Source organism: Accipiter gentilis, chromosome 8 (assembly GCF_929443795.1).
Source record: "Accipiter gentilis chromosome 8, bAccGen1.1, whole genome shotgun sequence".
In the NCBI taxonomy this organism is placed as follows: domain Eukaryota; kingdom Metazoa; phylum Chordata; class Aves; order Accipitriformes; family Accipitridae; genus Astur; species Astur gentilis.
The window spans coordinates 33,353,167-33,374,905 of record NC_064887.1 but is presented as its reverse complement, the minus strand read 5'-3'; the positions used below and the strand labels follow the sequence as shown (position 1 = coordinate 33,374,905).

The window sequence follows — 21,739 nt, the reverse complement described above, 5'->3', positions numbered from 1 at the left end:
CCAAAGTCTTCAGTCTGTGCCAGAGCCTCAGAGAAGTTCAGATCCAACTTCATACTTTACAGCTCTGGCACCAGAGCCAAGACAACACCCCTTTTCCCCTGAACCTCCATGGTAAAACCCTGATCCAACATTTCCAGATGGTACCACCTTTTGTGTCCCTGGCTGGACACAAACTGAGACCAGAGCTAGACGCAAGCTCATGATGAAACCCGTCACCCTGACTACCCCTCCGTATAATTCCTTGTGAGCCACTGGGAGGGGTCTGAAGAGAACATGTGTGGCTGAAGCACTTGCTGTAGTAAGATGATTGTCAGGCTGAGCCTTGGAAGCGATTTCTGGAAGCTGAAGGAATAAATTTCATGGAGATTTGCCTTCCTCAACAAGCAACTGTAGGAATATGCTATTGAAAAAACAGTCCTGAAACTCATTGAGGGAGGGAAACTGGCAAAAAAGAACTTTAAAACAGGTCTTTAACAGCAGCGTAAAACTTTTAAGGGTTGAACATCACGCACTTGTAAAAGCAGAAGGTCTAGGTCTGCTGTGCAGGTGTCAGGAGTAATTATTTCCAGTTACTTATTGAGAAACACTTTAGATGTTTTGACTGCTAAGTGTAAAGGGCTTTGCCAGAAAACTCTGACATTGAAGAGGTGGAGGGAGAGGCAGGAAAAAGAGAGACAGCAGAAATAAGAGAAAACACTTACAATACATTTACATTCTAGTGAAGCTGTTGCCATTTTGACTGTTTTGTAGCCTGCCAGGGCTGATGACCTTAAGGGTCTGCTTTGAATTCACTGAAGCCAAGGAGAACCTTGCCTCCAGCAGGTAGTAAGCCAAGTTATAAAAACATCATTTAATTTGATAGTCATCCTCACATTTGTAGCTGGATTCGGAAGTGGTCAGTGCTCACTGCCTGGTCAGCTCTGGAGTTGCTCAAATCTGGAGTCTTGGCTCTGAAATCACTGACACTCCTGGTTTATCTGTTTGTCATTATGTGCTGCAAAGTGAAGTTCACCATTTCCAGAGTCCTGGAAGATAGACCTGGAAAGTCCCAGAGAAGCCAAATGCGAGTCTAAACCCCTCTCCAGAGCCTGCACTGATGGTGAATCTGCAGCTCTCCTTCCCCAAAGTTCTCTGTCCCGCTGTTTCACTGTCTTCACCATTAAAAGTTTCTCATCACAACCTGGAATTCCCTTGTCAGGACGTAACCCCACCACCTTATCCACATGGACACAGTGAACAGGTAGCACCTTTCCTTCCCACAGCAGCAGCTATTGGTACACCCAAAGCCTGTTACCATGACCTTCTTATTAAACATCCTCAATGCTGAGCCAAATCATGGCTGCCTCTTTTTGCCAAGTCAACCAAGAAAGAGGAAAACCAACAACCTTGAGACCCCATGAGTGGGGTAGCTTACTTACCCAGGTGAGTAAGGGCTTCTTTATCCCATGGCCAAGTGGCAGCACCAGCCAACTCTTCCCTCACCGAACTGGCAAAATAAACATTGAGGAAGTGGGTGCTGTTCAGCTGCAGTGCCTCCTTCAGCTCCTTCACGCTCATGTATGCCCTGCAAGGTCAAGGGAGAGGAGATAGTCAACATCGACTTCAATGGAGCAAAAAGGAAAAGGAGGAGCCACCCATAGATATCCTGGAAAGGGTACAGCAGACCTGGAAACCCACATCCTCAAGTCTCTGAAACCAACAGCATTTGATAAAGCATGGCAAAATTCAGCAAGTTTCAACAGGATGTCCCATGATACTACTCATTCTGCTCTCTAAGGTGCAAGTTCTGCCAGTGAGGGGTTTGTGTGGGAGACGGTCATGCAAATCTAAAGAAGTTTTGCTAGTTACAGCAGCTTTCTTGATGAGTTCTATTCTTAGAGAAGGTTTTCCAACAACAAGGAGAGAAGAGACCCAAAGAATAGTATAAAAGAAGGAAAAATGGGAGGAGAAACAATGAGTGAAGAAAGGAAACAGGTCAGTCCTGCTAGGGAAAAGAGAAGGGGTTTGGCATCAAAACAATGGAACCTGAAGGCAGGAGGGAGTGAGTTTTCCTCAAGACGTGAGGAGAGAGAAAGGAATCCAGAGCTCCAGCTGGTTCCAACAAGAGTTTTCAGGGGCTGTCTCTGATACAGGTCAGGGATGGACATCAAACCTTATTCTTGGGAGCAGAGAGGGTTTGTCAGCTAGGGCCAAGAAGTCTCTTCTCCAGCACCTCTAGTCTGTCTGGAGAAGCTCATGACCTCCACTCTATCCCTTTTCCCCAGGACAACCAGTATGCTAGACGTGGCAGTGCATGGTAAAAACAAGGGATCCCCTGCAGAGCACAGGCACATAACATGTCAAGAAACGTGCTACCTCACCCCCATTCCTGTGTATTGTATAGGGAAGAGCATGAGAAAAAGGTATCTCAGAATTTGCTCCAAGAAATCTCTCTCACAGCTCTGCCCAAAACAGACCTTGGAGAAGAGGACTGCCTGGGTCCCCCCCAGCACTGAGTCAACAGCAAGGCCCACTTCACGTGAATCTGTCTCTCTGCACATGATCTGAATCCTTTCTGAGACAAGGTATGGGATGTCTACAGAAGCCAGGCCAGGGAAGCATAGGAGCTCCCAAAATAAGCTTAATGGGGAGGGAGGGACATCTTGGGAGACAGATCCACCAAAGGGCATGTTTAGGGGTGAAAGCCTACTGACAACACTGCTGGATGTCTCTCCTCCCATTTCCAGAGCTGGGAATAAAGAGTTGCAGGAACAGAAAAAATACTAGAATGGGTATGTCAAAGACATCCATTTCTAAGGGGCATGGGAAAGTAATGGACTGGGAGAGGTAGGTAGGCAATAGGCATTGCAGCAGAGCACTAACACCCATGGATATGTCTGGTGTCCACGAAAAGATCCTCACAACATGGCATGTCTCTCAGCACTTGGAGAAAAAAAACAGCAGTCAGGAAATTTAGGTTTCACTCTCCCCTCTGCATGGTTGTTTCTGCACAGGTCAGAGGTCTATATTGCATTCGCCAGTACACCCTCAGTCCCAGTGTTGATCTTTAGGGAGTTGATGTCCTCAGCTATGTAAAATGATCAGGATCTAACTCAGTAATAACAATAATAATTCCAATAATAGCAGCAGTGGAATTGTAGAGACTTGGGCTGTGCTGCAAATGCCAGATACTCTTTTAAATCAATTACTACCATTTCCATCATCAGCGCCATCAACGTCATGGGCTGAGACAGGTAGCCATAGAAGACATCGTCTCTAAGTCTCTAAGACCCGTCTCTAAGTCTTCAAAATCTGAGGACCCTGACTCGCAGTTTGTGAAGCCATTAAGAGATTCTAAGCAGGGAAAAAAACTCATGGAAAGGCTTCAAATACATCACTGTGGAATGATGATGGAAATGCACCATTGTGGAAATATGTCATAAGAATGACTAAACTTGCAGCATAAGGCCAACAGCAACATTAAGGTGGTGGAAAGCATTTCGCTTGTTCCCATGCTTCCAGGAGCAATTGGCATCTTTGAGCTGCACAGAGAGATTATGAAGGCAATGCGATCATTTCTTTACACTGGACTAGCCATGAAGGCATACCAGCTATATTTGAATGAATAACTTCTGTAAAAGTGGTGTCCATTAGTGCATTCCCCACCACATTGAATTATGGAAGGAAGGAAGGAAGCAAAAAAGCTGAGCATGGGCTAAGGGGAAAAAGGCATGTTCTTATCTGAAATGTGAATTGAGAAGGGAAAGCAACAAGAGATGTGCAAATACACTGTTTGAGATGGCAAGATCCCTAGTCAAGTTATTATACCCACAAACTTGTTTAGAAAGAGAGAGGTTGCTAGAGCAAATGGAAGAGAAGGAGGAAAAATGGAAAAATAGAGGAACAGAATTCCAGAAGTAGACTAGAGCAGGATGGCTTGTGGAGAAGAGCTCAGTAAACCCAAGGATGGCCACTTCCCTGGACCTAAAATAGCATAGACTTTCAGAAGCCATTGCTGACTCAGTAAGTGTCAAATAATCAGGATCTGCTAACTACCTCTCCCCTATCAGCCAGCCCCAATAGGCCATCCTGGGCTGGAGACATCTCACCCACCTTCCCAACAACAAAGCAGCTCTGAAACTTCAGTCACTTTAGAAAATCTTGGCTGGACTATATGGCAGCATTTAATGGTGAGATGAGATGACCAGCTTGTCTTCACCAGGCCCCGAGATCTCCCACCACAAAGCAGCATTCCCAGAACACTTTCCCCAGCCACATCAGCTTGTGGAGAGAAAACTCTCCCAACCGGAAATGGCAAATTAGGAGAACATGATCTCTTCTCTGTGATGTCTCGCCTGAGCATCCCAGACACGCGCCACGCTGACGCCATCCCTTCAACCCAACCAAGACAGGAGCAGGCTGGGAGGAATAGATAGGGAGAAGAATAAACAAACCTGAAGGACATATTTGTAGCATGACTCGGAAGAAGAGAAGCAAAAATTTCATAGAAATAGAGCATAAAGGAGGGGGAAGGGGGAGAGAAAGTCTCCTTCATGCACCAGAGCTGCTCGGGGGACACAGGCTTAAAAATAACATTGATTCCTGACCTATGATATCTTGGAAAAATAGCCCCAAACCTTCCAGGCTCTCCAAATTCCGAGAGCTGACGTCAGCCCTATTCAGAGGGATATTCCTGCTGCCCCTCTTCTGGAGACACGATGTTTTTCTGGCTGTCGCCTGCCATTCCCTTGACACTAGCAACATTTTTTGTCAACCCTTAATTATAAATAACTGTAATTTCCTCCATTGAGAGATTTGGATGGTTCAGGGCTGTGTCAGGGGTAGGGGGAGCCATTCCAGCACCGAGAGATGCTCAGATGGATGGAGGAGGAGAGGAAAGGATCCCCATTTCACCCACGACAACATGGAAAGCACAAATATCCTCCTGCTGGCATCCCCAAAGATATGACCAAGACCAAAACAGCTTTAGAATGGACAACTCTAATTCCCCTCAATCCGCATTTCCCACTGGCATCCTTATCTTAAACAAGGAGCATGTAACTGGCGTCTTTGCCTGTCACTTACTGCCAAGGTCATGATCTCCCTCTTCTTCAGAGCTTCTGTGATTTTCCCAGGGGGAAGGCAGAGCAGCCTTTGGTCTCCACAAACAGCCTAAGTGACAGCCCTCTCCTCTGCTCCCCAAATAGCTTCTCAACGCCTACAAGACCAGAGTATTCCAAACTAGATGGTATTTACAGCAGGGTGGGCACTGCAAGCTAACACACAAACACAAGGAAGGCCAGAAGGACACATGAAGGCACAGCTATCAGCTAAGCAGCAAAAAAAACAACCTCAAAGAATAGGGCAGAGGATAGAAGAGAGACAGAGAAGGGCCATCAGGTTTTCCAGATTCAAAGCAAATGTTTTTCCAAGAGCATCCAAAGCTCATTGGTGAGCAGCTAGTTGCATGTTAATACCGCCTTGACCTGAGGAGTATTTGCAACCCTGGGAGAGTGGAGCTTGCAAGAGGAGTATAGGCAACAACACAGAGAGATTAGGGATGAGAGGGCTATGGACTGCCATTATTAGAAATGGGCATGAACACCACCTGAAATTATGGTATTTGAGGGAACGAGTCCAGATATGAGGGCCTCCTTCATGATGGTGCTGACCTGTGACACTCTTGACTTAAAATTCTACTGAATAACACTAGCTGACAATCTGGCTCTAAGGCAGGCTTAGGTACCACACTGCATACTGTTTTACTTGTGGGGACTCATGGTGGGCAGAAAGCAAGATGGGGAAGAAGCCTGGACCTTGTATTGCTCTAGAGCAGCACAGTGGAGCCACACTGATGCTTGTGCAGACCTGGTGCTGGGTCAGGAGCACATGGCTCTGTATGGGACCTAATGATGCGCTGTCGTTGTGTGACATTCCAGGCTATCAAAAAAAGGAAAGGAAGATGAAGTGCAGCAGCTTTAGTGACTATGTTACTACAGAATAGTGGAATCACTTATAACTGCAGATGGAGAGGACCTCCACAGGTCATCTAGTCTGACTGCCTTGTTCGAAACAGGTCTAATTAAACCAGGTTGCTCCAGGCCATGTCCAGTTGAGACCTGAACAGCTCTGAAGACAGAGGTTTCACAGTTTGTCTTGGTAATGTGTTCCAGTATTTAACCACCCTCATGGTAGAAAAAATTCCTTATGTCTAATACAAATTTCTCCTGTTCCAACTTGCATCCATTGTTTCCTGTCCTATCATCATGCATCTCTTCTTAGAGTCCTGCTCCACCCTCTATGCATCACCCCAACACATCAAATGGGAAAGCAATCAAACGACTACAGCTTTGCACGGAAAACTATTACTCTGCACTAGACCTTACTACACTAAGGTCTAAAGACCCAAAGCTTCCTTTCTGATCAGTTGAAAAATCACACTCGACCCATGATCCCAGGCCTCCCTGGAGAACCCTCACACTCCTTTCTCATGCTTTTCCTTGGACAATTTTGTCCTGGCCCATAGGGCAGACAGCATCTTTGCACTTGTGGATGCAAGTCAAGCTCTAAGCTGGCTTGGTCAAAGGAGAAGACTTGATATACTCTAGACAGACAGGGTTGTTGCTGCTTTTCCCGGCAGCAATTTCTGGCAGCAGCAACGGGACCACTGCTGGTGCACAGGTGGGAGAGAGGAGAGGATCTGCTAATGTCTGGGGCAGTAGCATGGACAATCAAGCTGTAAGGCAAGCCTGATGTGGCTTAAGGTGGGACAAAAGGAGCAAGAGTGGCACTTTCTAGTGAGAGCCACAACATAACAGGAAGTCTTGGGGCCACAACAGTGGCCATTACCACTGAAAGGCAAAAGATGGCACTTCCAAATGAAAAGTGAGGCCAGCATGTACCCCATGCAGTATCATAAATCAAACTGAATTCTCTGGGTACTGCAAAGGATGCAGTGTGTAATGCCACAGGAATTCCACTGCAATTCAAAAATAGGAGTCTTTTCCCTGTAGACGTTTCAGTGGGGATGTGGGAGTGGGGTTGGGTGGAAGCTGTCCAAGTGCCCTCCATGGACAGCTGGAAAATACTTGAGACCCAGCCAGCTCCAGCTAACCATAGAGTCTAATGAAGTCACAGGGGATTCCTGGCTCTGCTTTCATGTCCTTCATCCACCGCAAGGAAATTCCTCTTCCTACTCCCCCCCCCCCGCCAAGCAGGGAGGCTCCCTTTTCCCCCAAACCCCTGCTTGACAAATGAGGAATCCCTCAGGCTTCCCAGGAACAAGCATCAGCCTGCCAAAACATTTTTGTTGTGCGGACAACACATTCCCCCAAGGCTGCAAAGGGTTAACGCAACACACAGCAACCTTGCTTCTGAGGCAGCAGCCACAAGCCCAAGAGCTGCAACTCAGTCCGTGAAGATGGGTGCTGAATCAAGTGGCATGAATATTTTCAGAGAGCAGACTCTCTAAACTCTCCATATCATCAGTGAAGAAACATGCTCCTCCAGATGGTGAGCCAAAGTGAACATCTTCTGATTCACCCCACCAAAGGGCTCCTCTCCATGATGACTCTGGGGGGGTGTCTAAAGAGATAATCCTCCAGACTCAGGCTCTCTGCTTGCATATATGAACCTTCCTTGCTAGAGTTTGTAAACCCTCATCCCTGTTCCCATCACATGAATTCCCAGGCGATGCTCAGCCTTGCCTCAGGCAGACAAAGCCCACTACCACAACATAAACAGGACATGGTACCATCTTGGCACAGCGCACAAACCAAAATGGGTTACTTGCCTCCAGACTAGACCGATGGTGGCTCTCGTAACTGCAGCTGCCTCACACTCTGAGCTTACCTGCCCTGAAATTTCTGGCATTAATGCAGCTGGAAGGATGCTGTATTTTCAGGCAATAGCTTAAGTCCTTCTGTATTTGTTAAGACTACTTGTATCCCCATGACCATGGTCTAGGAGCTCTGACTCTAGTCCAGCACTGTTCTGGTATGCCACAAACATCATTGCCAGCATCATGACAACTTGACAAGGCAGTAACATCCAAATGACTCTCATCCGGACAGGCGTTGGTAACACAGCCAGATACAACACACATGCAAGGGGTGAAGGGAAGGCTGAGGAACAGCAAGACATTCCCTTGGGATCATGGGAGGCACAACACTGCTGGAATAATACCCCCTGTAGTCCTCAGGAATCTCTCATCCTCTTCACTGGGTGTTGGACTCCAGCCAAAGAGCATTTGGGTACACAAGGGATGAGGGTATCGCACACCTCTTGGACGTGCCGGGAAAAACCCACCTCTGAGGCACTGACAGCATGAGTAGAAGAACAGCCTAGGAAGCAGCTTTCGCTGGCAGCACCGCTTAAGAGACAGTTTAAAATTTGCTTGAGTGGCTGAGTATCAAGATGTCAAAGAGGGTGACAGTGCAAAACAGTTCTATGTGAGGGCCTTCAGGATCAGGGGTTTCCCTTACATATAAGCAATTCCTGTTGGACTCAGAGGTAACCCTCAATCTCCTTGTGGTGGATTTGGCTTTGGGACTGAAGCAGTAGCAGATGCTGCAGTGTCAGAGAGTTGCACTGGCAAAGCTGCAAATGGGATCAAAAAGACAAGTTGTGGTTCGAGGCTGTGACCCTTCCATATAGATTTACTGGGGAAAGGTGCCAAAAAGGCTGCAGATCACTAGCACACAGCAGGAAAGCTCCCAGTTACATCAGATGGTAGTACGCAACTTCTTGAGGTCAGATTTGGGAAAGGAAGACAATAACATTAGTGTTAGACCAGAAAGCCCTGCAGGGCATTTTGCCCTGAGATAGGCTGAAGAATAAGCACTGCTAACAATGGCATGACCCAGCTATTCCTGGAAGTGTTTGCTAAAAAGTTATTCACTAAATCATCACTGAACCAGCCAAAGGCAATGCTATTTTAGACCTGGTTTTGGTAAGTAGCATAGAAATTATGGAAGAGCTGATGAGAGAAAGAAAACTTGGCCTGAACTAATAATGAGTTGATTCAGATTAATTTAAATGGGGGGATGAACACAGGCCTTGAACTAAGAACTGAAAACCAGGACTGACAAGCAGACACCAGCTGCATCCGAGATGCTGGGGAGAACTGGGTGAAATGGGAATCCCCTGAAATCAAGCTGACTCCAGTGAAAATAAAGAGTAAAAGACCCTTTTAGAAATAAAAAGAGCAATAGAAAGAAGCAAATCTGCTGAGCAGGGAAGGTGGAGCTGAAGCTCAGCGTAATTGAGATGCATCCCTGGACAAAATTAATGTATGGTCTCCACCTTTATTCAGGATTGTGAGGCAGAATTCAAGTTCCCTTCCACTGGGTTACAAGATTAAAGGCATGGTACTGGAGCAGAGCTCAAGATAAAGGAAAAAAAAACAACGGTGGCAGCAATTGGATGGGGTCTGAAGTGCCATTTGGACTGGGTGGGAGAGAAGATGAACTGGTTGGGAGGTGTCAGTGAGTCCCACCTCTGAAGGGGGCAGGATGTAGGGATACAGAATAAGGGGCAAAAAGCAGGAGGGAAGAGTGCAGAAATAGAAATGTTCATAGATAAGCAAGACTCAGTGGATGTAATACATTTGGAGCAGGAGCCTGGGGAAATGCCACCCCAAATCCAGAAGGACTGGCCGCAGGGCATATGACTGGAGAACAGCTAATATGATACATGCAGTGATGTCTACAGGGGTGAACAAAGATCATATCAAGACAGGCTGATCTGGTTGTCCTCTCCCTGACAGACCTTACAGATTTTCAGGTATAAGGGTCTTCATGTTATTATTTTCAGCCTCCTACTCCATCTTTCAAAAAAGTAATAGAAATGCTTAAACCCAGGGACTGATGTAGATGTGATCACTTGAAGGTCAGCGAAGGACGTACAATGCCCTTTCTGGGCAAACTTTGAATATACTGCCCAGGATGCCAAATTTTTAACCAGGTGTCTGCACTGACAGATCCCAGACCCTGCCAGTGTGAACACAGGCAAAGGCATGCTGTGCTTGTTGGCCTTTCTCTTAGGAAGCCACAGTCAGGCATTAAGGACTTGTCTTTGCCTCTGGCACTACACCAGGGCACCTGACTTTAGGAAACCCATGTTAATTCCTCCACACCAGCCTGCTCAGACACTGTTTGCTTTTCTGCGACATGCTGGTTTCCTCTCTGGATCTTGTTACAGATCTGTTGACAGCTTACATGCAGGGTGAAGGAGCAGGGATCAGTTTTAAGGCTGGTTGCACGTGGCACACGGGTTGAACCAAAGATAGTCCCCCACTTGTGTTGAATATGTGAGAATAAGCCTCAGGAGAAGTTTACCCCCAGCTGTGCTCTTGCAGCATGGTGGGCACCCTCAGGACACCCATGCCAATGGCTGCATACCCCCTAGCATTGGAAGGGGAGGTCAGAAGATCTTCTGTCTTCAGATACAGCCTCCTCTTGTGGCTTTGCCAAATTTGAAGCTTCTCTTGGAGGATGCTAAAGTATCTGCATCATCAGCCTCCAGCCCCTGGGATTTCTGACCTGCACTGCAGGACTGGGAATTTCCCTCCACTGCTCATCTGAAGGGACAGGGATGTTCAGTAGATCTGAGTTCAGCCAGATTAATCACAAGTGCATCAGATGCTTGGATCATTGAAAAACACTGGTTTCATGTTTGCACCCTCAGGACAAGGCTGGCTTACTGCCTCACTCAGCTACTAGCTGCCATGCATATGATGGGCACCATGGCCTGTCTGAGGGCCTCTTGGGATGGCTTTGCTGGGAATCCCAGCACATGTCCATGTGCCTGTGTAGGTTTCCTGAGGTACCACCAGCCCTAGGACATCTTAGGAGAAGGTAAGTTTTTTGAGAACTACTCATCTGAACCCAGGCATCAGCATTTTGTCTAAGTTGCACTTCAGTTTCCAAAAAAATTCCAATGGTTGTGACTACTTGGCAGACCTACAGTCTCTCCTGAGCTCCTGGAGGAGTCAATCCTACACTGCAGAAAGCACCAATACCAACCACCAATGATCCCAAAAGGTCAGGTCGTCCTGGTGCCTGACACAGAAGTCATTACATCACGATCCCAGGACAAAGTCCCACAACACTTGCTCTAGGAATACATGTCTACACTCTCCCCAGGGACAGGAACCCCCATGTTCCCCTTCGTCTGCCCCAAATTAAATTCTCTTAAGAAGGGGAGGGCCAATTCACCACATTGTCTCCTCCATTCCCATCACAAATATCATCTGGCATCACCATGTTGCTGGAGGAGAAGGGACATCTTTTCACAGTGGCCTCAGGGAGGAGGCATCGAGACGTGGCTCCATAGCACAGACATAATCCCCCAGCAAGAAATGGCTCAGAGAGGTGACAGTGCAGAGGGAAGAGGAGTGCTGGGTCAGGAGCAGGCACACATAGCAGAGAAATCCAGGGCTGCAGAAGGGAGCAGAGGACTGCGGTGAAGATGATTGAAGGAGGCATGAAGCGAGACAAACAAGGGACGCACGGCCCCTGGCTCAGCAGGGACTACCTGACCTCTCCTCCAAGGGGGCACAGTAGCTTTCAACTGACTTCGGCAGCCAGCCCACGTCATGAGAGTTGTTGCTGTCTGGCAGAGATGGTAAGCAGCAAAGCCCTAATCAGAAAGGACAGCTGGATCGCAAAGCTCCCTCCTGTGCTTCTCTGCCTATCAAGACGTGGGAGCTGGAGCGGGGACCCCTTTCTGCTGTTCGCCCATCCTTGGTGCATCCCCTGAAAACTGAAGGCTGCTCTCAGAGGGGACGACAGCCACACCGACAGGTCCCAGCTCTTTAGGTCCCCTCCTGAGGAGGACCTGCCAGAGCTGTAACGCTCCATCACCAGTGCTCAGCAGGGACATGCAGGGTCTTTCTGCTCCACAGTACATTTTAGGACTGGCAGAGCTCTCGCCTCCCATGCACGGAAAGAGCTACCAGCAATGTTCCAGTGGGGACATCTACTCTTCCTGCCCCTTCTCCCCCACATTGTCAAGCCCCTGGTCACTGGCCTTCCATCTCTTGAGCTACTTCTCATCCAGAGGCAACCTGCAGGGATCCCCTGCAGTCCCACCATGTTCACACCCCCACAGTCTGCTTTAGGGTCCACCACAAGACCAGCAGCCCCAAAGGCTTTCCTTCCCAGGGCAGAGAGACAAGGACCTCATCTTTGCAAGGTCATCTTCCCAACATCTTTCCTCATACAACCTCAGAGGTGTAACATTCCTGTATAATTCAAAATGGAAAACCCTGTCCCACCGATAACAGATCCACAAATGCAGCATTTCTTACAGCACTTCAGCCCTAAAGCATCGTTTGGGTCTGCCAAACAACCAAAGCCTGTACACACTTGAAAGTTAATACAAAATAAGCCAAATGTTTCCCAAAAAGCTCCTGCAGGAGGCTGCCTTTGAGCTTGTGTTAGCGCTACAGATTCACCCCATGAACCTTCCTTTTTACCCCCTCAGGGAGGACAAATCCATGCAAGTCCCATAAACTTCCTGGCTTATGTGACAATTCTTGTGTTGCTTAAGCATAATGGGCCATCAACTTTCCCCTGGGATAAATTTGTCCTGACAATCTGTGTTTTAGCGCTCTACATCTTGGGAGAGTTGATAGCATTTGGGGTTTATTTTAATGGGAGTCGGTAGCCATGATCAATTGTAAAAGCTCTATTTCCACGGAAATGGGTATTTAATAGATTTTTGAAAATGGTGGTTATTGACCCAATGGGCCTTAATGGCTTAAAAACCATCTGATTGTAGTATGTAAGAGTAAATGCATATGATTTTCAAATGCATACTGGAATAGGTAGTAAAAACCCTTTTAAATTGCAGGGACCTTGTCAATAGGGAGTTTCCATTTGCTTATTTGGCCTTTCTATTTCTATCAGAGTGAATCATGGCCATCTCTTCCTCAGAGAGGCTTACCACTTCCTCACGGGTGAGATCATCTTAAAACACGCGACCCATCTGAGACCCATCAAAGTACGGGGATGTCTTTCATCAGACCAGGCAGCGACGCCGAGTCAGGCTTTTGGAGCGGCTGGGCTCCCAGCTGCTCTCGTGGTGGGAGCAGAGAACACATGGACCATCTCTCATCCTCCACGGACCGTGCACCCCTGTTACTCCCAGGGAGAGCTCACTGGGAGCTGAAAAGCCACACGTGCCTCAGACTCCTGGGTTTAAACTCAACCTACAGGCTCCCAGTTGATGATCCGACAGTGAAATTCACAGGCAGAAATCTTGGTTTATTTGGGGTTAACACATACCAAAACATCAATAGGAGTGAACTCCAAGAAGAATGTACTAATTATTAAGAACTAATCCTGGAAGCAGTGAACCCTTTGCCCATCACAGGAGCAGCTCTCCTCTCCTGGCTGGCCTTTTCATGAGCCTGCAGGAACACAGATGCCCAAGGTTTTTTAATCTGTTTGAAACCAGCCTGTGGGTCCAGCCGTTGCAAAGAGGAGATCCCAAGCCACACACGTGCAGGACAGCAAACCTGGGTACGTGTCACCACCGTAGAATAAGCCAGACAAAAACCAAGGACCTGAAAACTCTGAAATTTCAAAGGAACATCTGTCCTCCTGCTCCCTCTTACCTTCCCCTTCAAAAACCAATGAATCTGGAATTAGAGGGTTCAGAGCCACAGTCTGTTGCTTCTCCTCATCATCAGTGGAATAAGCAAAGGAGACAAATATTACAGGTCACTGTCTGCTTCTACTCCAGTAAGGTGTCTCCCACTGCCGTCCCCAAGTAGGTCCATAACACAGCATGCCATCTGCTTGCAGCATCATTCACCTCCATCCCCTGAACCCCAAGAGCGTGCAAGGAAGGAGCAACACTGCTGGCCGAGTGCAGACTCGGGGTGCAAACTCCAGGGCTTGTGCATGCCTGGGAGATAGGATCCTGCTGAGCTGGGCTTTCCACCTGTGTCCATCACTGACCCCCTCTCTCTTGGCAAGCACAAAGGAGGCTCAGACTGTCACAGTGGCCTCTGAAAACACATCATCATTCCCCCAGAGCCCACGCCTGGCCATCTGCAAGAGCACGGACCTAACAGCGTACCTAGCAAGTCAGGAAGCTACTGCGTATCTCTGGGGGCTGTAAGAAGGAGAGGGGAGCTGTCATCTTGAGACATCATCCCTGAAAACAGGGAAACGGCAGTGGCTGGGGGGAGTTAATCAGAAGAAATCAAAAGAAACAGAGTTAAAGATCTAGTTTTGAACCATTTAGGGGAAGGAAAGGAGCCCTGCCAGGGAGAAAGGCAGCAAAGCAGCAGCTTGGGGAAGGAGGGGAGCCCAGCATTGCCCTGGCTGGCCAGGCTCCAAAGCCCAGCACAGGCAACATCTGGGTTCCAGTACACCCCGACACGCTTTGAAGAGGCTTGCTATCACCGTGCAGGGTAAGTGCTCGCCTTCTTTTGACAGTGTTGATGCTGGCTGGCTAGGTGCTGGCATCATACAGAATGCATGTGAGAGAGGGCAAGCGAGAAGCACCGGGGGAAGTGGAGAAATATGTTTGCAGCCCCTTGTGGTTTTGCAAGGCAGAACTCAACAGTAGCAAGTTATTCTAGAGCAGAGTCCAAGCTAAACAAAGCCAGGTATGGTTTACTTCCTGCCTGGATTGTTTGTTTCAAAGCAAAATAAAAAAAAAAAAAAAAAAAAAAACCAAAAAAAACCAACAACAAAACATCCCAGGTCAGGACCAAGTCTTACAGCACTTTTTGCCTGTCTAAGATTGCACAGATAAGCCTTGTCCCACGTAACCCACAAGAATAGATCTGTAAATCAGCTTTCTCTTACTTTTCGCCTGCAGCAAAAATACAAAGCAACATCCCAGGTTTAAGGAGGTCTTAAGGTCTCTGCAAACCAGTCAGTGTCCCCGGGAGCCTGAATTTCACTGCCAATTTTTATAGTGCAGTTCACAATCTGCTGAGGGAAGGCAGAGCAGATGACAGAGGTGGGTGCAACGCTCCTGGTCTCCACCAGCACTGCGTGGGCTTCACGTGGCTGAGCAGAGTCTCTGGGCCTGGAGGCTCAGCAAAGCACTCCAGACAAAGGGGAACTGCATAAATGAGGGCATCATTTTTTACCTTGCATTTAGCCAAGACTGAGCAGCTTCATCTCCTTTCATTAAATGCCTCTCTTCCCCATCCAGGGACTAGGAGGCAGGAGGCCACAGCCCCTGCATCAACAGCAGCACCTCATTGCTGCACAACTGCGGGGCAAGATGTCTAAGACTTCGTGCCTCAGTTTCCCCGGCCGAAGAGCTGGGATTACCCCTGCCCACAGCACAGGTATTTGCAAACATCTCAGAAGATGTGATCTTTGCTATGCAGGGTTTTTCAAAGGAGCTTGGGGAAGTTAGGCACCCATATCCCACTGCTGTTCAATGGAAAGCAAGTATCCAGCTTTTCACTCGGTGCCTCCTCCTTTCCCACCCATCTCCCACAGCATCCTCCTTCATAGGACAGGCCTCAAAGAGATGGTGTGAAAGATGAAGATCTGTAGACTGAACGAGCATGGTGAAGATGACCCTACGGCACACGTTCCAGCAACGATGTGCCACACTACTGCCTAAAACCTGTCTCCAGCCAAATTGCTGGGACTGATGCACATCACCACCAGCACCATCTTCAGCGCCAGGTTTCAAGAGATAGAGTGCATGTGGAGCTCTGTGCTAGGACCAGTCGAGGCTGGAGAGAAACATGGTCTAATGCAGACCAGGAGGCAGCTTGGTCCCCTCCTGAAAGAAGGCATGGCTGCTGCAGAGGGGCCAGACCACAGACTGGTTTCTGCATAGATGAGGGAGACAGAGCCCTGAGATTGAGGTCGTCTCCAAAAACTGTTCTGGTGACCACCAGGTGACAAGCAAAAGTCAGTCTGTCTTCTTCATCCAGCCTCCCTGACTAGTAGGACAACAGAAAAGGAAACACAAACACTGCAAGGCTGGAGAAGGATTCCCGATGATGCTCAGATGAGCCCACAGCAGCCTGCAATGCACATGCCCATCCATCAGTGGGGCAGTATGGCCTTGCAACAGAAGTCAGTCAAAGGGTGGCAGAAGACCAGAGTGCCACCATTCCAGTCTCTGGCCTGCCTCATCTGTTCAGGCTTAAAGCTCCTGGGCACCAGCAGAAGGAGGACCCTTTAATAGGGCTGACAACATGCTGAGCAGGGGTGATTCTCCCAGGGGCATTAAACTAACAGGTCCTAGTTCCTCTTGCTGAAAGGTCCAAAACTTTGCTACCTTCACCCTAAACTTCTCACTGAAGGGCAAAAACTTGCAGCCTTGATATTGGTCAGGAAAGGGATCAAAACAGAGAAAAAGAGGAAAAGAAATCTTTTCAAGCCAAACATGTCCCCCCTGCTTCATATAGATATAGATTTTTATTTTTTTTAAAAGGGAAAAACCAAGTCCCAAGCCTCCAACTTATTTTTAGGTCGAGGCAATTGGGTGTCCCAGCCAGAGCATGGCGCGCGCAAGCCAGCATTCTAAAAATGCCTTCCTCGTGGATATAAAAAGGATGCAAGATAATTTACTGGGGAAGTTTTGTAATGCAACGATCAGACGTTAACCACAAACAACAAAAAATCCAAGGCTGCCTCTGATCCCCAGCACAGCCCTTAGCAGGCAACAATCGCAAAGGCTCAGCATCCTCGCCTTCCCCAAAGCCTCCCAGCAAAGTCCTCTGCCTCATGCCATCTTGGTGGGTTTGGGCTCCACCAGACCTGTTCTGTCTCACCCCATCACCCTCTGCAAAGGGGCAATTTCATTTCCTAAATAAAGGTGGTGGCTAGGCCAAAGAAAACTAAAAGCAGTATGTTCGCTTAACAACTCCAACGGCTGCAGCTCAGCCTGCCAATCCAAACAGGAATTAAATCATCCCAGAGACCCCATCAACACCAAGCTGATGGTGTCCCACCGGATGGCTGCCGAGCTCCTCGTCGCCCTGCCATTTCATCTCCTGGGGTCTTGCTAGCCTGGCCAGTGTCTCAGCTGGCATCCTCTACCAGCATGCAAGGGTACAGTTGGACAAGGAGGAGCCCTGTATAAGGCTGAACATCAGGACAAAGAGTCACCGCCCCCAGCCATTGGACACACGCTGTTCCTTCACAATTGCCATCCCAATACAATCGGCCCCCCTTAAGTGAGCCCCCCGGGACAGTGGTGTTTGCTAGAACAATAGCTCACATGTGGGACAGCTGTTTTCCCCAAAAGCACCCAGGCTGCCTACAGCCGCTGGGCAGGGGTCCTCTCCCCTCACTCACACGCAGATCATGTTCTCCCTCTCCCACAGAGACATGGTCACCCTTGGGGGGACCTGGCAGGTTCCTTGAGGAACACGCTGCCTGGCAGCTCCATGCTCACAGGAAGGCTTGAGGGAGTGAGCGAGACTCATCGTCTAGCAGAGGCTTACTGGAAATTAACCCTTGAGCATTCTACCTTGGGAAGAAAAGGAGTGCATTACTGTAGATTTTATTTCCTACTTTTAGCACCCCAAAACATACAGAAGAAGATTTGGGCACATCAACACTATGCTGCAGCTTGCTATAAAAAGCAAGCTGCTTTGGCTAGCACCAAAGCCAGGGACTGGGAACCAGCCCTTGGACCTGGACACATCTATATCCTCGTGCTCTTCTTCCAGCCCCGCTCCTCTGCTCCCTCAACAGAGCTCTGGTCCCACCAGGAGCCACTGTGACATAGAGCCCTCTGTTCTTGACCTGTGTCCCCAAGACCTTGCATGGTCCCTTGGACAGCTGCACCGTGCTGCCACCTTCCCTGTGGAAAGAAGTCACTCCCACAGTCCCACTGGCCTGATGCCATTTTGGAGGGGCTGAGTCAGACCCTGGTGTTGCCACATGTGCCTTAGAGTGTGCCTCTGCGCTGGAGCCCCCCATCACCACCTCCTCTGCCACTCCCAACCTTCTCCTCATGGACCTCTCATCATTTGATACTACAGCCCACAGCTACCCTTTCCTTTTATCTATCAGCCCACGCTGGAGAGGTTATAATCTCACCCTCTCACATCTTTGTGAGAACAAAAGCCCCAAAGAGGCCTTTTGAGTGCCCAACTCATAGCTTCATTTACGATAAAGTTCGGGAGATACAAGACACAAGGACAGACAAGTGTATCACGTGGAAGGAAAGGAATAGCCTTCACAGCAAGCAAGGAACCAGAAAGAAGAAATAGAAAGACTAAGCAAACAAAATATATCTTGCAGGGACAGCAAAGGCAGCAGCCAGAGGCCAAGGTGTGCAGTTCCTCAGTGGCACAAACGTAAACACATTGCAGAGCCCACTAAGTCACACCAACCAAGCCCGCAGTGGATGCATTATCTCACCACTCTGAGCCCTCCCTCTTGGGAGCAAAACCCCGCTGTTGGGCTCACTTTTGGCATAACACACCAGACGCTTACTATGGGGTAGTAACATGCCAAATACTCTCCAATGTACTTTGAGAAGGTCAAAAGCAAACTTGGGGTCTTCACCCCCAAGCTAGGGCTCTGGGTGAGCTGAGTAACCCAGAGGCACGTTCACATGGATATAGCCTTCAAGTCCCATCACAAGCAAGCAGCTTGGTAGACATCCTGCCTGCCATGTATAATGGGCTCTATCAAGGACAATCCCTTCTATCTTTGCCAAGTTTTAAAAAAAGTAATCAATGGGAAAGCTCAGAGAAAGCATGTTTTCCTACAAAGGAAAGTATAAAGTTTTTGATGAGCTCAAATCCAACCACTTTCATGAAGTTTTAAAGCATCCACCACAAAACCATCCAGGCTCCAGCAAAAAGCCCTGTTTATTACTGCACCTCCCCAGTCCCAGCAGGTCTACTACAGAGGAGAAGCATCAAGCTCAGAAGTCAGTGAATCCATCACTGACATGTTTGGTGTCCCCAAAGCACTCATCTCACCACCACACTTGTGAGCACTGAGACCAAGCCCTTGAGACTTGATACTTTGGGAACACCAGGACACAGGTACAGGCCAGTAGGACTCCAAGAGGTGTCAGAGGGAGCTAAAAAGCAGCCAGGGCTCAGGCCCTGAGCAGGGGTACTTCCTAACCATGCTCTCCTCGTGGGAGCATCAGGCAAGCAAATAGTTTCTTCCACTCCACAGGCAGTGTGTTCAATAGTTTGCAGATAACACACCCTCTCCATCCATCCTTCAAGTGACCAACCACCACAAGCAGCAAATGAAGGTGCCTGCAGACACCTACCACCTCTAGTTGAAGCCATGCTCTGCAACAGTATTAGTGACCTCAGGTTGTTCCCAAGGCTTATAACTGTGAAGCAACATTGCACATACCAGCCCTCATTCACCATGAAAAAAATCTGCTGATGTTTCCTGTAGCAAGGGAAGGGGAAGTGAGCAGCTAATTTGAATGTTGTTTTAGCATCTGGTTGGGATTAAGGGCTGGGCAGGTCAGCTGTTGCCCCAAGATGCCATCCTTGCCTCACCTGCTCTCAATATTAACCTTTTATGCTACCAATCCAACCACACTCAGCTGAACACCTCCTGGCAATGGGCTGCTCAAGTGCCAGAGAATAGCTTGGAGTGATTCATTCATCCTTGGGGGTTGTCCACCAGAGAGATATTCAGTGAGGTTAATCTGGATCAGCTTTTGAAGACACCACTTAAACAGCGGGAGGGTCCCAAGCAGCCTTAACCCAATTAAGGATCCTTCCTTTAGGAGGGGAAGCCAGCTAAGCTTGCATTAAAGCCCATCAAGTGTCCTGTTAATCAGGTACACTTTAATATCACAGCTGTGGTCATCCCAGTGGAGGCCACCAAGAGACTGGAGACACTCGTCATTTTTCACCTCCTTTTGTCACTTTGGTTATTTCTGCCGTTACTTTGGGTAGTGAGATGAAAGGCCCAGCAGCTCTGCCCTTATCCACTTTGCTCTCCAGACTCCCCTTCCAGTTTTTCTTTTCACATTAACTGTGTCACACACCAGACTCTCATTGACTAACTGCCGGAGGGAAACCCTTGCTGAGTGTTAATTGCTGTTAATGAGCTGTTGCTGTTTTCCTTCCAAGAGCACCAATTACAACAGCACTCAGCCACTGCAAGAAGATACATGTCTGCAGCAAATCAAGGCAAATTTTACTCCAGACCCTGGCATTATGCTGCCAGCAACTCCTGGAAAATGCTTTAAATCAGGATGAGACTGGGCAAAGGATGACAGCAGGCGGCTCTTCTGCTATTGCCTGTCCCCTTTTTCTTCATATGGTGGGTCAGGGTGAGTGAGAAGTCCCTGACTTGCTTCCTATGGCTCCTGTTGTGGTGCCTTGCAGGGATGTCTACGCTCAGCTGTTTACCTGAGCTCTCACTCAAGTCTCCCTCCAGCCACAAGCACGCAGTCCCACCGGTGGGTTTTACATGTGGGTGGTGGCCCAGCTGGCTCAGAGCACGGCAGGACTTGTCTTGTCCCACACACTACTAGAGGTGCAGGAAGGACTCGGCAAGATGGCTTGATGGCCTGGTGTTGTGTACCACAACGTTGCCATCATTTCAGCATCATCCGTTACCCCAGAGCTGGGCGTAGCTCCTACCTTGGCTACAGCAGGGTCCATCCCCACCAGAGCTTTATAATCCTTCCTTCCGAACCTGATTTCCCTCCTCTGCTAAGCATGGATGAGGGAATATGCTAGTACCAAGTGTGGCCTTGGAAGTATACTGAAATGTCCACCAGCTAAGAAGCACTAGAGCTACTGCTGGTCCAAAGGCTTCTCCCTCTGATTTGCCTTTCTCAAATCCGTAGACCAAGGTAGATTTTTAAATGAGGGAAGTGCAAGATGGTAAAAGCTTTTGCATGAGTGCTTAAGGTCATGCAAGTTAAAACAAGCTATCGAGACCCTTCACTAAAATGAACTGAATCTGTCTAAAATGCTAGTAAGAAATTGTCCAGGGTCTGACTCTGGCTTTCCCATTTGGATTATTTTTGGCCATACCAAGAAATATTCACATCCAAACCACTCTTTGTGAGAGCCTTGAAATGAAATACAGCAGAGCTGATTTACTCCATGAAACAAAGATCCCAAGATTTTTATCCTGCCACCTTGATCTGAAAGGAGATTTAGAGAGCACCACCTGCAGCAGGGTTTCCCTCTCCTGCTCTCCCAAAGCCGCAGCTCCCTCCTGGGCTCTGGCACGTGGTTCTCCAGCAGGTATGAAAAAGTGCAGGCGTCTCGGCAGAGCAGCAGCCAGCTTGCTCCCTCACTCTCCTCCAGTCAGATCGAAGGCTGTTGTTCACATTGAAGCACCTGGCTCCTATTGTGCCGCCTTTCTGCAGTTTGTTAAATTTTATTTTGCATTATTTCTCCCGTTTTGGCTTCCCCCCTAAAAATCCTTCTGTATGTTCCTCAGCTGCCCCACTCCTCATAAATGTTCATTTGAGTATAATACCTTACAAGCAAACCCAGAGGTACTCGCCTAGTGCGAGCTCTGCCTGAACAAAACCCCTTGGGCTAAGGTCACCTGCTTGTGTATCTTGGGATTCATCCACCAACTTCAGGGGAACAACAGTGACCTGGCCATGCCCTTGGGCGAGTTCAAGTTCGCCTTGGTTTTTTTCAAACCCAGCTACCAGTTTCCCAGTGGTTTTCCCACAAACATATATATTCTTCCCCAGGAGCCAGGGTACCCTCAGCAGGGATGAGCCCAGGGAGGGTTGGTGTCCACCAGCATCTCTGAAGAAGCCAGCCAAAAGCAAGTCAGAAGAGCTCCACAGC

The 21,739-nt window shown here is 48.4% G+C and overlaps 1 protein-coding gene across 1 annotated transcript in view; it reads right to left on the bottom strand.

Annotated features, from left to right (window-relative positions):
• PAPPA2 (pappalysin 2) overlaps positions 1–21,739 on the bottom strand; it is a 94,605-nt gene that overhangs the window by 63,987 nt on the left and 8,879 nt on the right. Inside the window, exon 3 of the mRNA XM_049808511.1 lies at positions 1,419–1,564. Coding sequence (XP_049664468.1) covers positions 1,419–1,564 — 146 coding nt within the window. The remainder of the gene's footprint in view (positions 1–1,418; positions 1,565–21,739) is intronic.